The 14001-nt window shown below is 36.7% G+C and overlaps 1 protein-coding gene across 1 annotated transcript in view; it reads right to left on the minus strand.

Annotated features, from left to right (window-relative positions):
* The window catches only part of LOC149842561 (dnaJ protein ERDJ2-like), a 64889-nt gene that overhangs the window by 44246 nt on the left and 6642 nt on the right, over positions 1–14001 (minus strand). Inside the window, exons 2-3 of the mRNA XM_089999285.1 lie at positions 10935–11151; positions 10718–10813 (exon numbers count right to left, since the gene is read on the minus strand). Of these exons, the coding sequence (XP_089855411.1) occupies positions 10718–10813; positions 10935–11120 (282 nt within the window). The 5' untranslated portion in view covers positions 11121–11151. The remainder of the gene's footprint in view (positions 1–10717; positions 10814–10934; positions 11152–14001) is intronic.

Genomic DNA, 14001 nt, shown 5'->3' on the forward strand with positions numbered 1-14001 from the left:
ACACAAGGGACACCCCACGCCCACAAGTGCCACTTCCTTGGTACCATAAACTCACAGCTGTGACTAACACACCACTCCCGGGTAAAGTGGCGGATTCTCCCTAAAACCGTGGCCAGGAGAAGAACCTCAATATCGGGTTTAGGGGCAACAACGCACACGGAGTTTTTGTATCCTCACAGTCTCCCCAAGACCGGATAACTAAGATTCTCATACTCCAGATGAGACATCCCAGAATGTATATTACACTGTTCTTATTCATTATGTTTATTTAAAGTTCTTTCTTTAAGTTTGCCACACATATGCAAAAGTAAAGTGAAAACCCCGCATCCTTCCTTGCAGGGACCCATTCGGGACTCCAGCCCGTATAAACCACTAGAACAGTGTAGTAAAGTGCCAAACCATCTTATGTGGTTTCCGTGATGCAGTTAAAAACATATATAAAAGAAAACCCGACCCATGGCTCTCCAGGCCGATGATGGTCCAATTTGGCCATCGATGCATTGTATGCAAAAACCATAACTTGCAATGTATGCAATTACACCAACATAATTCCAAATGAACATTTATTCATACCATTTTAACAATGTACATGAGCTTTCGCAGTCGTAAGCATGTGTAACCATTCATGTGTAAGTGCTTTCATGTAATCACTTAACACACATGCATTCATCCATAGTTTCATGAGGATATTTATGCATGCCAATAGACTTCGATCCCATATATGCACATGCACCTTAAACCAAATCATTCATGCATGATAATTAAACATGTCCCATAATGTAGATACATAAAACCTTTCATTCATAGCATGAGTTATTACCCACACACAAGCATATAAACCGGATTTAGAAATTTATATGTCAGGGCTGCACGCATTCACCTCATGTATGCACCTCCACCAAACAAACTTTGCAATCATATTAATAGTACAAGACATTCAAGGGAAGCTATATCAAATATTCATAAGTAGGGAAAAGTAAACGATCTGGTGTAACCTAATACAAAAATCCAATAGTCAATGTCATTTTAATCAAGTGAAGTCACTTCCTACTGTTTCAAGAAAGTTAGAGCTGTGGAAGCAATTTATGATGGTGCAATAAAAATCAATATGGCAAAGGCAAGTCATATTGTTGCAATACAGCTAAACTATGTCAAATCAAAGGTTAACAGGGTACGCTAGTATGATAGGGTAGGAAGGTCAGAATTTCACCGAGTACACGATTTCCAGTAACTGTTCAGCATACACTAAAGTATTCAATTGACATAAATTGTTCAGCACATACTAGTGTAGTCCAGTAACACTAACTGATATTCATTTTAGCAACTATACTCCTAAAATCACTAAATTTTGAACCTAACACTACACCTGATTAAGTTACAGGTGGTCATTCCTGTGTATTAAGAGTTTACAAACCATTGAGAAATTGCATAAATAAGGAGTACAAGTTCAAATGTGCAGATTCCATGCTTTTCATATTAAACCTATAGTCGGTATCTACATATTAAAGCCCCCTTGGTGCCCTAAAATGAAAACAAAATGTAAATCATACACCAAGCAACAAGGAACTAGGGTCGTTCATATTGTCTTGCACCCGCCTGGGGCATGGCCAGGATTCCCCTTCTTTTTTTTTTTTTTTTTTTTGAATCAATCAAGTTACAGGCCAGCTCCCAGCTGACTGGATCAGCTGGGCCTGCTATGGCCCGGTTCACAAGGTGCACACCACAGTTTTTTTCTTTAAAAATCATAGCTCAGTCATAGAATAAGTTTGGTCTTGTACTCAACTGAAAGAAACTTCTTGGATTCTTGAGTACTGAATACATTCAATGTTTTTAACAGCACAATTTCTCAGTTTATAATTAAGCTTAATCTATATTCACTGCTGCTAAAAACTATGCTGAAGTACTGTAGCTTTTAACATGTATGCCAACTGCCAAAACAAATCTTAAGTAAATTTATATTGATACCACCAAGAACGATATCCACAAACAGAATTTACATGTATCATGCCTCAATTCCAAATCAAGAGTCTACTAAATACCCTAAAGTTTCAATTTACCATAACATGTAGATTCTAAACTAACTGTCTTTAAATCTTTATATAAAAATGACAGTGAACATTTCTACTGAACTTCAGCAGCATCACATAAGTAAGAAAAATAAATCTTTCTATAAGGGAAACAGCCTAACGTAGTCAATGTACTGGGCTAGTACAATTATTTCCAGAAACCTGTAATTTCATCTATTATTCTTCATCTCACAGAAAATAGATTACAAAAGTTATATTTCACAGCACAAGACTTTAACTTAAATACACCAATCTCACTAATATCATGCATAAAAGGACAGAAAATCAACAAGGCAGATCGATTATCATAAGGATGGTCAAACAAAACAAAAAGATAAACCTTCATTCCCCATCCAATCGCTCAGGGTGACCAAAACAGGGAAAGCCCCTGTTTCACGATTTCAGGGTATTTGTCCCCATCAGAAATCCATAAGCTCTCTTAGTAAAAAAAAAATCCAAAGACAAATACATTAACCGAGGTCTTAACCCCTTTAACATACATCAAACCCTTAACCGAAAATATTAAACCCCCAACAAATCAACTAGGGTTCCGAAATAGGGTTGACCGAACCCCAAATCCTCAGAATAACTCCGGCATTACTAGACCCTCCCCTCAAATCACTACCCGAAATCGAACTCAGGTTCGATCCTTCACCCAAGATCGCTAGAAGTACCGTACCTCTTTGATGATTTCCCGGCGATTTGAGGCTGCGGATGAGAGTACGGGGCTGCGGGTGTCACTCTTCTTCACTGTCGTGGAGAAGAGTGCTCGCTGGAGCTACGGTGGCTGTGGGTTGCCGCAGCTTTTTTCGGCGACCCCTTCTTCCTCTGGTGCGCGCACGCAGACAGGGAGAGAGAGACGGGGAGAGATGGGGGAGAGACGAGGCTGAGTGAAGAGGGCGAGAGCCCCTCTCCACTCCCCTCCTTTATCGGCCCCAGGCCCCCCCTTCACGCCGAGATGGGGGGAAGGTCGGTTACGCCCAGCGTAACCCCCCCTTCCCCCCCCCCCTTTCCTTTTTTTTTTTCTGTTAGGGTTTATCGGGCTTCTGTTTCACGCCCCCCCTTAAGAAGTGACATCGGGTCCGGGTCCTTGACCCGCGATACCAGATCCATTTCAAAAATGGTTCTGGTTCGCCCCTGCACAGTGGATCCTCAGTTGGATCCGGGTGGATCCAACTATGGATCCGACCCCTATATACTAAAATTAATTTATTTTTCTTCTTATAAATGCTATTAATTATTTGTTTAATTAAAAATTACTATTATAAGTATAATTTGACGCCCTTTTGTGGGTTATTTATGGATCCTTTTATGGATCCGATAACGGATCCGAGGCCCCAAAATTAGAAAAATACTTGTTATTTTCAAATAAAAATTATAAAAATTGAGGTTATTACACAAAGAATTTTGAAAAGCTTCAGCCGTCTCTTCTTTCTGTTCTTTGCTTATTCCCTATTATTTTCATTCTGTCTTTTTTTTCATTTCCTTTACTATTGGTTGTTTGCCCCATTGATTATTGGAACTTATTGAGAATAATAAAGAGTTTGGGCCACACTGATTCACAGTGGGCTTCTGTTTTCATTCTCCTCCGACGCGGACTGCATCATATATATATAGTTCACTGTGTATGTAAACTGAAATACCCATCAAGGGTATTTCAGCCATTTCATGTTGTAATAGGTGTCAGTCCACTAGGGACTAATAAGTTCCTCTGTTTCAGTTTTTTTTTTCTTTTTGGTTTTGAGGTAACTCTATTGGACCATCCTGGCCCAACAACTAGTTGGGCCAGCCCCTTTATGCATGGGAGTGCTTATATAAATACACTCCCTCTCTTGTATTATTCATGCTTGTTGCCAAGCATATTTGAATAAAGATCTTTATTATTTTTATGTGCTCTTGCTCTCTTTTGAGAAATTGTGTATTTGGCCCTTAGTGACCCTTTGTATTTAGCCCATTAGAGGCTTTTGTACATGTGAGTGTGCACCTTTGTAGCCACTTTGTGGCATCGTATTTGTACACTTGTTGTTTCATTACATGGTATCATAGCCTTTGGTGCTCTTGGGCAAAAGCGTGAAGAGGAGATTCGTGGGATTGGTGGAGCATTGGTTCGTTGGTTTGTTAACTCGGGAAGCATGCCATCAAACTTCTTCAATACTTTTTCCTTGCTTTCTTCTCATCTTCTTTCTTCGCATTCTTATCTCCATTTTTCCTCCACTATGGCCAACAAAGAAATTGTAACGGTGGTTCCCATCAAATTTGATAAGAAAAACTACATGTGGGCCTCGGCGGTAAAAACAATCCTCATAGGTAAAGACTCATGGCATTTTGTTCATGGATCCACATTGGAACCACAACCAATTATTACAAAATTGGTTAATAAAACCGATAGTGGATCAAAGGAAGAAAGCCTTAAGGGGAATGAAAAAGAAAAGGCTATGATTGATTATAAAAAAGCTTATAAAGAGTGGGAAGTAGGTCATGCCAAGGTTTTTTCCCTCTTTATGGGTAGTATGCATGAGGAGCTTTGCTCCGATATTCTTAATTTGAAAGAGCCAATGAGGCTTGGAAATACGTTAAACAAACATATACCCGAAAAGATGTGGCACACAAATGGGATCTCAAAGACAAGGTACATAATTGCAAACAAGGTGATAAGCCCGTTAGAGAATACTATAGCACCCTCAAGAGGCTTTAGGATCAATTGACTAAACTTGAGCCTAGATGGGAGACTCAAAATGATGCTCAAGAATGAAAGAAATACAAGCATGAGGAACAATTATTTTAATTTTTTTAGAGGACTTAGACCCGAATTTGAACAAAGTCGGGTCAATATTATCCATAGGGAAATTCCTCTTCTCTTACATGACTTGGGAAGTCTCTTATTTGCCTAAAGGTAAAAAAACTATAGGTTGTAGATGGGTATATAAAGTTAAAACTAAGAGTGATGAGACCCTAGATAGAAATAAAGCTCGGTTAGTTGTTAAAGGGTATGCACAAGAATACGAAATATACTATGACGAGACATTTACACCAGTAGCTAGGATGACTTCAGTTACGACCCTTATTGTTGTTGTTGCTATTAAAGGTTGGCCTATATACCAAATAAATGTTAAAAATGAATTTTTACATAGAGATTTAAAAGAAGAGATTTATATGGATTCACCTCCTTGATATGAAGTCCCCTCTGGTAAGGTCCTTCGATTGAGAAAAGATCTTTATGGTTTGAAACAGGCACCCAAAGCCTAGTATGATCGCTTTAGTTTTGTTATGCTAAAGCTTGGAATGGATCGTCATGCCATTCAGTTTGACCAACGCACCTGCAACCTTGATGCAGCTGATGAACGATGTTCTTAGGCCTAATTTTGATGAATTTGTCACGGTCTACGATGACGACATCTGGTTTCTTGCAAGACTTGGGAGGAGCATCTGAAACACGTAGAGACTGTTCGTCATACTCTGCTTGAGCACCAGCGCCCCTCTACCATACAAGACTTCATTCCTGGCTTGCATCTTGTATGATGCCTTATTTCAAGAATAAGAAAAAAGCTCTGTAGAGCTTGCTGACTTGGGACACTTTTTGCTACATGAAAGCTACCCTTGCTTCGCTAATAAAGAAGTCCCCCCGAGAACTCATATAGGCCAAAGTGGAGGATAAGGAAATGGTAGGGAAATTCGGCATGGTGCTCACTAAACCTCCGTAATATCTAACAATTTGAGTCTTATGTCGGTCATATAGAGCACCAACACATAGAAAAAGGGCTGAAGAAACCAGTCCATGACTTGACATCGGTGGAATGCTACCTCAAATTCCCTGTATGTTCGATAGAGCCAAATATTCTTGTTACACTGATACTGCTATGTTTACTAAGAAATCTGATGCAAGAATTGTTATACTTCTCCTTTATGTTGATGATATGATCATTACATGTGAAAACAAACAAGGAGTAAAGGATAATAAATGTAGCTTCAAAAAATATTTTGAAATGATTGATCTTGGATTTCTCATATTTTTTCTTGGAATTGAGGTTGTTTACTCTCCGAGAGGATACTTGCTTTTTCAAACCAAGTTTGCTAATGATATTATTGACAGGTCGGGTATTACTGATGAAAAGAGGGTAATGCACCTAAAGTTATTAATGTCAAGATAAAGATTAATGATGGGACACCTCTTGTCACTCCATATCGTCAAATGATTAGCGCCTTGACTTATTTAACCATTACTAGGCCTGATATTGCGTATGCAGTTCATACTGCAAATCAATTCCAACATTCTCCCACTACAGTTTACATGAGTGTTGTGATGAGAATTGTTAAATATTTACAAACCTCTACCTCTAAAGGTCTTTTGTTATCCTCCTTTTTTTCTCTTGAGTTGATTGCTTATTCTGACTCAAATTGGGGAAGAGAACCAAATTATCGATGTTCAATAGGTGATTCTCTCGTGTTATGGAAGTACAAAAAACAACAAAAAGTATTATTATCATCCACTAAGGCCCAGTACAGTGCAACGGCTACTACAACATCAGAGATCATTTGGTTGCGAAGATTACTTGAAGACATGAGCGTTCATCTTCAGACACCCTCCAAACTCTGTTGTGATAACAAGAGTACAATATACATAGCCGGCAACCATACATTTCATAAAAGAACCAAACATATAGAAATAAATTGTCACTATGTGCATGAAGAATTTCTGAAGCAGGTCATCACCCTACCTTATATTACTTTTGAGTATCAACTAGCAGACTTCTTCACTAAGGTGCTTGCATCACCTTGATTTTATGTTCTTCTTGACAACTTTCAGTGATCACACTGTAACTTTGTAACTTTGAAGGGGAGTGTTAAAATGTATTGTGTATATGCCATTTGTATTTTGTATATATATATATATATAGTTCAATGTGTATGTAAACTGAAATACCCATCAAGGGTATTTCAGTCATTTCATGTTGTATTCAGTTTTTCTGTTTTTTTATTTTGTTTTTTTATTTTGTTTTTTTTTTATTTTTTGTTTTGATGTAACAGCTGATTGGGAGCTGGCCCAATGCATAGGTTGTATTATTCATGCTTGTTGACAAGCATATTTGAATAAAGATCTTTATTATTTTTATGAGATCTTGCTCTCTTTTGAGAGATTGTGTATTTGGCCCTTAGTGGCCCATTGTATTTGGCCCAGTAGAGGCTTTTGTACTTGTGAGTGTGCACCTTTGTAGCCACTTTGTGGCATCATATTTGTGCACTTCTTGTTTCTTTACAAAGTTTAGAGAAACATACAGTAACAGCAAAACAAGGAATATCACCATTGTCTTGCTTTATTCAAGCAACTCCAAGGAATTTCATAACAGGAAAAGGCCTAAAAGGAAGGTCTTCAACTTTTCTTTTGAAAAATTAAAAAAATTTGTCATAAATCCTATTATTCAGCTGAAAGAGGTATTTTTCTTCTTATTGATACACCATCCAACTAAAAGTTAATTTCCTAAAATACAATTTTATTTCTCGTACACATTATAAAGCACAAATTTGGTTCCCTTGTGAATGGGTCACATTTCAAGGATAGCATGCTTAGCATAACAGATTCACATTTGTAGCATGAGCCAAAATTACATTTGTGATAAAGCACCCTGCACATGAGACAGAGAGAGAAAAGAAGTTTTCCATTAAGCATGCATGAACAATCGCACAATTTGTAGTGCTCCAATAGGCATGCATCACTTCACAATTTGTTCAAAAATTTGATGTTGATCAATGTTGAATAGTCATTTATTAGCAGATAACTTTTTCTTCACTTCAACTGTTGATGGTTGGAAACAGCCAAAAAAAGATAATGATGGTACAACTATCAAAAAGTGTCTATTGCAGAAAGTACCATAGACAGAAATAATCCAAAGTAGCATCAGAAAGTATGCTATGCGTCCAAAATAAGTACAAAGTGTTTTTTTTCTAGAGGAAAGCAACCTTTCATTAAGGAAAAGGGAATGTACATACAGGCAACCAGAAGTCACCCAAGTGCACAAACAGAAAATCGAAGTAATAAGAAAGAAAACACTGTTTCCCAGATACTCCAACCACACAGTGATGCCTGTCTGAGACTTGACGATGCCTACAATGACACCAACAGTTCTGAATACTCAAAGTTTTAGTTCATTTGGTGCTCAAGTCTTCATTATATGCATAGAACAGTGAACATATTTCCTTTTGCAACAACCCTTCCAGCTAGAATTTCTCCCTCATCAACATAGTCAATTACATAATATATGGTGGCAAAATGTTGGTTGACAACTTGACATGGCTTTGAAGGAATTCCCTTCAGATTGCAAGCTTTTAGACTCACAGCAGTTATTGGAGTTCTTGAAGTGGAAGCCAAGTTAGACAATGATGGACCAGTATCAATGAGTTCTTCACCTGTGATGTACATGGCTAGTTGCTGTAAAAAAGATACTTGAGTCTGGTGCCTACTTTTTCTCAATAAAGTCAATTTAGGAACCAGGTCCTTCTCAGGGAGCAATTTCTTCTGTAAGGTTGTTTTCCTTGAATGGGTCATTGAAGCCTAACACAAAGTATAGAAGGGGTTGTTAAGGCTAGTAGATGCTTTATTTTCTTCTCAAAAATGAACCAACCACTCTCACTTCTGACAATTACCCGTTCTTTCAAAAGCCTTTCTTTATGCCTTGATCAAATTTGGTAGTTGCTGTGGGCTTCAAAGCCAGCTTGAGAAACCTTGTGCTAGCCCCTTTTATTTGGCCAGAAGAGGAAGAAATGGAAACTGATTGGAGATGCTGCCTGCTTGTTGCATACATGGTTGAAGCGCTCAATAAAGACTTTTTGAGTGTGGAATGATGGCAATGTTCATCTCAGGGTTCAAAGATACTCTATTGTGATAAGATAGATGGACTGGGTCATGCTTTTTTTGAATTGGACTTTTAAAATCAAACTAACAGGCTCCTCTTTATTCTTAAATTATGTTCTTGCCTAGCATGACTTCTTTATTATATTAAACTCTCTTTCTATTAATAAAAAACTTAACAAAATAACATGAATATCTCCATAAAACCTACTACTTTTAACACAAGTCATCAGGTTCTTTGCTTATACATGCATCTGTATGATTCACCAAGTTCTTAGTTGAGACATGTATATTTAGAACAAGTCCAACATTGAGTTTCTAGTATGATCTCTTAGTTATTAACTGTAACATTTGTATGTCGTATGGACACTTCACTTAGCATGTGTATCCCGTGTCAACTGGACAAGACACTCAGACAAACCAGAGCACTTCATGGACACAAACAAAAGTGTCATTAACTTTATCTATTTCCTTGTACGATCTTGATTATTTATTTTTATTCACTTGCATTCTTTTTCTTTTAAAATGTGACATCAATTATATTACACTTCGATTTCAATTTAGTATAATGTTTTTAATTATAGTGATTTAGAATTGCTGTTCAAGAGTTTTCACTTGAGATGATATTCATGTCTATTGCTTTTAGAATAAGATTTATGTGTGTGCGTGTACTGCCATGTCCCCATGTCCTAATTTTTGGAAACTGCCGTATTGTAGCAAGTGTATTCGCATCATATCCATGCGATATAGTGTAATATCTATCTAAGATGCTTATTTATTAGTTATTGCCAAAATTACTCTTTACAATGATGATCTAAACTCATTGGAAACTTTTCCTTCTAGTTGAGAGCATGATAGTAGCAAACGTCAAATCACAAACTATCACATAAAAAATCCAAAGCAAAGTACAATACTCGTGGAAGAACTTAGATAGCAGGAATCAAGCAAGTGGTTCTCAATTGTTTCAGCCACACCTAAACCTTGAAAACTATACAGTTCCAACACTATATGACGCTAGCATATGTATCCTACAAAGTAGGGTGAGCAAAAGATCTTTTAAAAGACAAATGAATAAAAAATTAGCAAAGCCACACTGACTCTATCAATAAATTTGGTAAAAAGAAGTTATTTATGCCTTTCAAGTCCTGAAGCATCAGCATAATAGTTCAGCACTAGTGACTGGAGTCTGGACAACCAGCCATACTATCAAATCAATCACATTCTTTTCTTTTTCTTTTTCTTTTTCTTTTTCTTTTTTGAGAAGAAATTCTACCACATTCTATGCCATTGTAATGTAATTTGAAACAGTATCAGAATATATCTTATAACCATAAAAAGGAAAAGATAGAAATGAATAAACTTGTCTTATAAACATCTTCACATCTCATGCAGCTAAAATTCATGACAGAAGGCACAGCGCCTTATGTGCTTTTGAACCTACCTCTTCACAGACGTGTGACTTGAAATGTGGAAATATTACCACACTTACGATAGTAACTGACTTTATATTAACCATCAAATAAATGGAAACATAAATAAAACTTATGCACCTAAATGCTTTCAAACTTAAATTCATTTCAGGTATTTTAGAATCAGAGTACCTCAACTGGTGTGCAGATTAATGACATAAAACAGTACCAAAAATAAAAAAGCAACAAAAACAACATACTCATAACAGAAAATGACCATCAGGGTATCACACACTACATAAAACAATGTTGAAACACCAAATAAGCAAAATCACCAATATTACTTGTACCCCAACAAGTACCAAATTGGTCCCTTCTTCCCAAAGATTCTAATGTACCTCACGACTAATATGCTTAACATAATAGACAAGGAATGCCATGAAAACCCATAGCAGGATGACCGTCAAATTGCTACACGTAGAGAAATTGTAGATCTGCACATTCAAATTCAACAAAAGTGGAAAATAGTGTCACCATAAAGTGTAAGATGGATTGATTGTTATAGCAAGAGTTAAGAAATCAGAAAACAGAAGGTAAACATGATCCAAAACTCACCCGCTTAAATATGGACTTGTGGTACTTCCCCGAATGCAAACATATGGAACATTGGCAGTGTATGCTCTTTGCCTTCTTGGAGAGCGCACGAGTAACCCGATGTATCGTATAGGGCACCAAGAACAAAGCCATGATTGCTAGTATGAAAATTGGGAAAAGGGTGCTGTTTTCTTCTGCTGCCACCATGGTTGCTACTTTCCTAACCAAAAGTGTTAGCCTACAAGGAACATATCACTACCATCACCTCTGATTATAAGAGATAAAAATGAAAAGAACATATAGAAAAATGAGGTCTAAAAGGGAAAAATTATGACATAGACAAGCAAAAAGAGAACAAAAATGTTTTGCTCCATTATAACGAGAATTGCTGCAATTGGAACCTAAAAGGCTGAAAAAAAAAAGATTCCATTCTAATTATCAACAAATCATGCAGAAAGGAAGAAACTACCTTTTGAGGAACAAGAAATAGAAAGAAAAGAACAAGTCACTTGGACAGCATAATGTGCTCTTGAGGTAAAGCGTATTCTCGTTTAAATTAGGGACAAATTTGAATAGCATAATGTGTTTTACTAGATATTCATTTACCCCAATAAATGGCAAAAAAACAAAAATAACTTTAAATAATCTCAAGGAAAAGATGAAAGATGCTTATATGCATTGTAAAATTTAGTACACAAGCACATGACTCAATCTAATTTAGTATATCAAGCACATGACCTAATCCTTGAATAGTCGATACTGAGACTGGATCGGGCCTCAGAGAGTCTCAACCCAAATAAGAACCTTCAACCTCTATGTAGATTCAGGTCATGAGTGCACGGCAAACAACATGAGGAGTAAGTCTGACCAGATTAGAGTTTGACCATTGGTGCTACATAATGGTGGTTCAGTGAGGCCAAATATGCACCTGGTTAATCTTGCCAAAACACCTGCAAGATATGTATGTGTGTGTGGAGAAAGAGAGAGAGAGAGAGAGAGAGAGAGAGAGAGAGCAGGGGATAGCTGTCTAACCCTGCTGGGCGAATGCTCCGCAGACGTGCACAGGCGCACCATGTGGCACCACTGGAGAAAAAAATAAAAAGGACATACACAGGCGAGACATGTGGCGCCACCGGAGGAAAAAAAAGAAAAGAGAGAGGAAAAACGGGCTTTAGTGACAGTCTTTAACTGCGATCACAACCACTGCTAAAGCCCATTTTTATGTGCAGCTTGCGCAGAGCGTCAATCGCACGTGTGATAGACGCTCTATGTGTGTTCATTGGTCTAGTGACCCCACACTATATATATATATATATATATAGAGAGAGAGAGAGAGAGAGAGAGAGAGAGAAAGAGAAGTGGGAAGCTACCCGACTGCATCCTTACCAGATGGTACCAGATTGCTCAGGACCGTTAATTTTCGGTGTTTCTTAGAAATTCTGACCTTACAGATGTGTTCAGCATGATTGATCTGCTAGAAATGGACACATAGATCATTTGATTCCGATGCATGGATAGATTTTTATAAGGTTCAAAAATCAATGGTCTACAATATTCATAAATTTTTGAGGCTTCAAATACCATTTTTTCATCCAAAATCTATGATCCAAGTATCAATTTCTCGTAAATCAATCATGTTGAACACATCTGTAAGGTCAGAAATCCGGAAAAACACCGAAAAAAATCTTAGTGGATAGGGTTCGTTAAGTTTTCTATCTTGTAGGTTTTCATCTCTCTCTCTCTCTCTCTCTCTCTCTCTATATATATATATATATATATATATATATATATGTGTGTGTGTTAAAATGAATCATTCAATCTTTGTAATCTTATATATATTTTATATATATAAAGGATGATACATATACATATATGGTATATATGCATATGTATCTTCCTAATTATATATATAATATATATTTCTCTATTATTAGGCATAGGGGTAGTTTAGTCATTTCCCCTTTTTTACGCATATTCCATTTGGAATGTGTTTGTAATTTTACTTTTCTTTTTCTTTTTCTTTTTTTATTTTTCATTTTTGTGGTTTGCGCCACCTAGAGAGGCTCCCCAAAGAGTCGTTGGGGAGCCCCCAACGGTCACAAATGTGACCGTTGGGGGCTCCCAACGATTCCTTTGGGAGCCCCCTATGTGGCTCCTCTCTTGTGTTATAAATAGGAGTCTCCCCCTTGTAATTTACTCACTCCTTTGGAGGAGCTTTTGCTCCATGTAATGGGTGTTACACCCTTCCTCTCTTCAATAATATTAACTTATGCCTTATAGGCATTTTTGCCCCTTTGTGGGTTTATGTGTTAGCACATTATGTGCTTGTGTTTTCCCTTTTAGTGAGTATATTCGCACTTCATGTGCATGTGTATTGGTTCATTATTGAACCTTATATATTCAAAGTCGTTTCCTTATACGGTATCAAAGCAAGGTTGGGATCGAGTTGCTCTTTGTTGCATTGGGAAGCGTGCTATTCAAGAAATTTTAAAGAAGAATGGTGAAGTTCTCGTTTCTCTCTTTTGCTTCTTAAAATTATTTGGTATGCATTATATTTCTTTAAGTATTATGCATTATGAAGAATTAGATATGTTTTTGCATATGTGTTTCTCTCTTTTGCTTCTTAAAAATATTTGGTATGCATTATATATATTTAAGTATTGAGCATTATAAAGAATTAGATATGTTTTTTTCTCCATGTCAATATGAGTTTGGATTCTTAACAATTCCATTGAACTTTTTATATTATTCTTTTTCGTATGTCTTTTCTTGAAAAATAAGTTTTTTTAAAGAAAGTTATGTTAGAAGTAAAATGTTTGTGAGAGATGTAGCATTGCTCACATACTCTCATCATAATTATTTCATATTAAAGGTATGTGTTTACCCTCTAAAATGTCCTATATGAGGTTTTTTCATAATAACATGTGTCTTTGAAAAATGATGTTTTATTTTCCTACCTAATGAGCTCTTTTTCATACGAGCAATGTTTGATTAAGAAGGCATTTTTATAATATCGGTTGAATTAAGTTTTAAAAATGATCTCATAAAATATGGTTATTCTCTTTTCATTCTTCAATTCAATTTCAAG

Source organism: Nuphar pumila, chromosome 3 (genome assembly GCF_984573655.1).
Source record: "Nuphar pumila chromosome 3, dmNupPumi1.hap1.1, whole genome shotgun sequence".
Taxonomy (NCBI): Eukaryota; Viridiplantae; Streptophyta; class Magnoliopsida; order Nymphaeales; family Nymphaeaceae; genus Nuphar; species Nuphar pumila.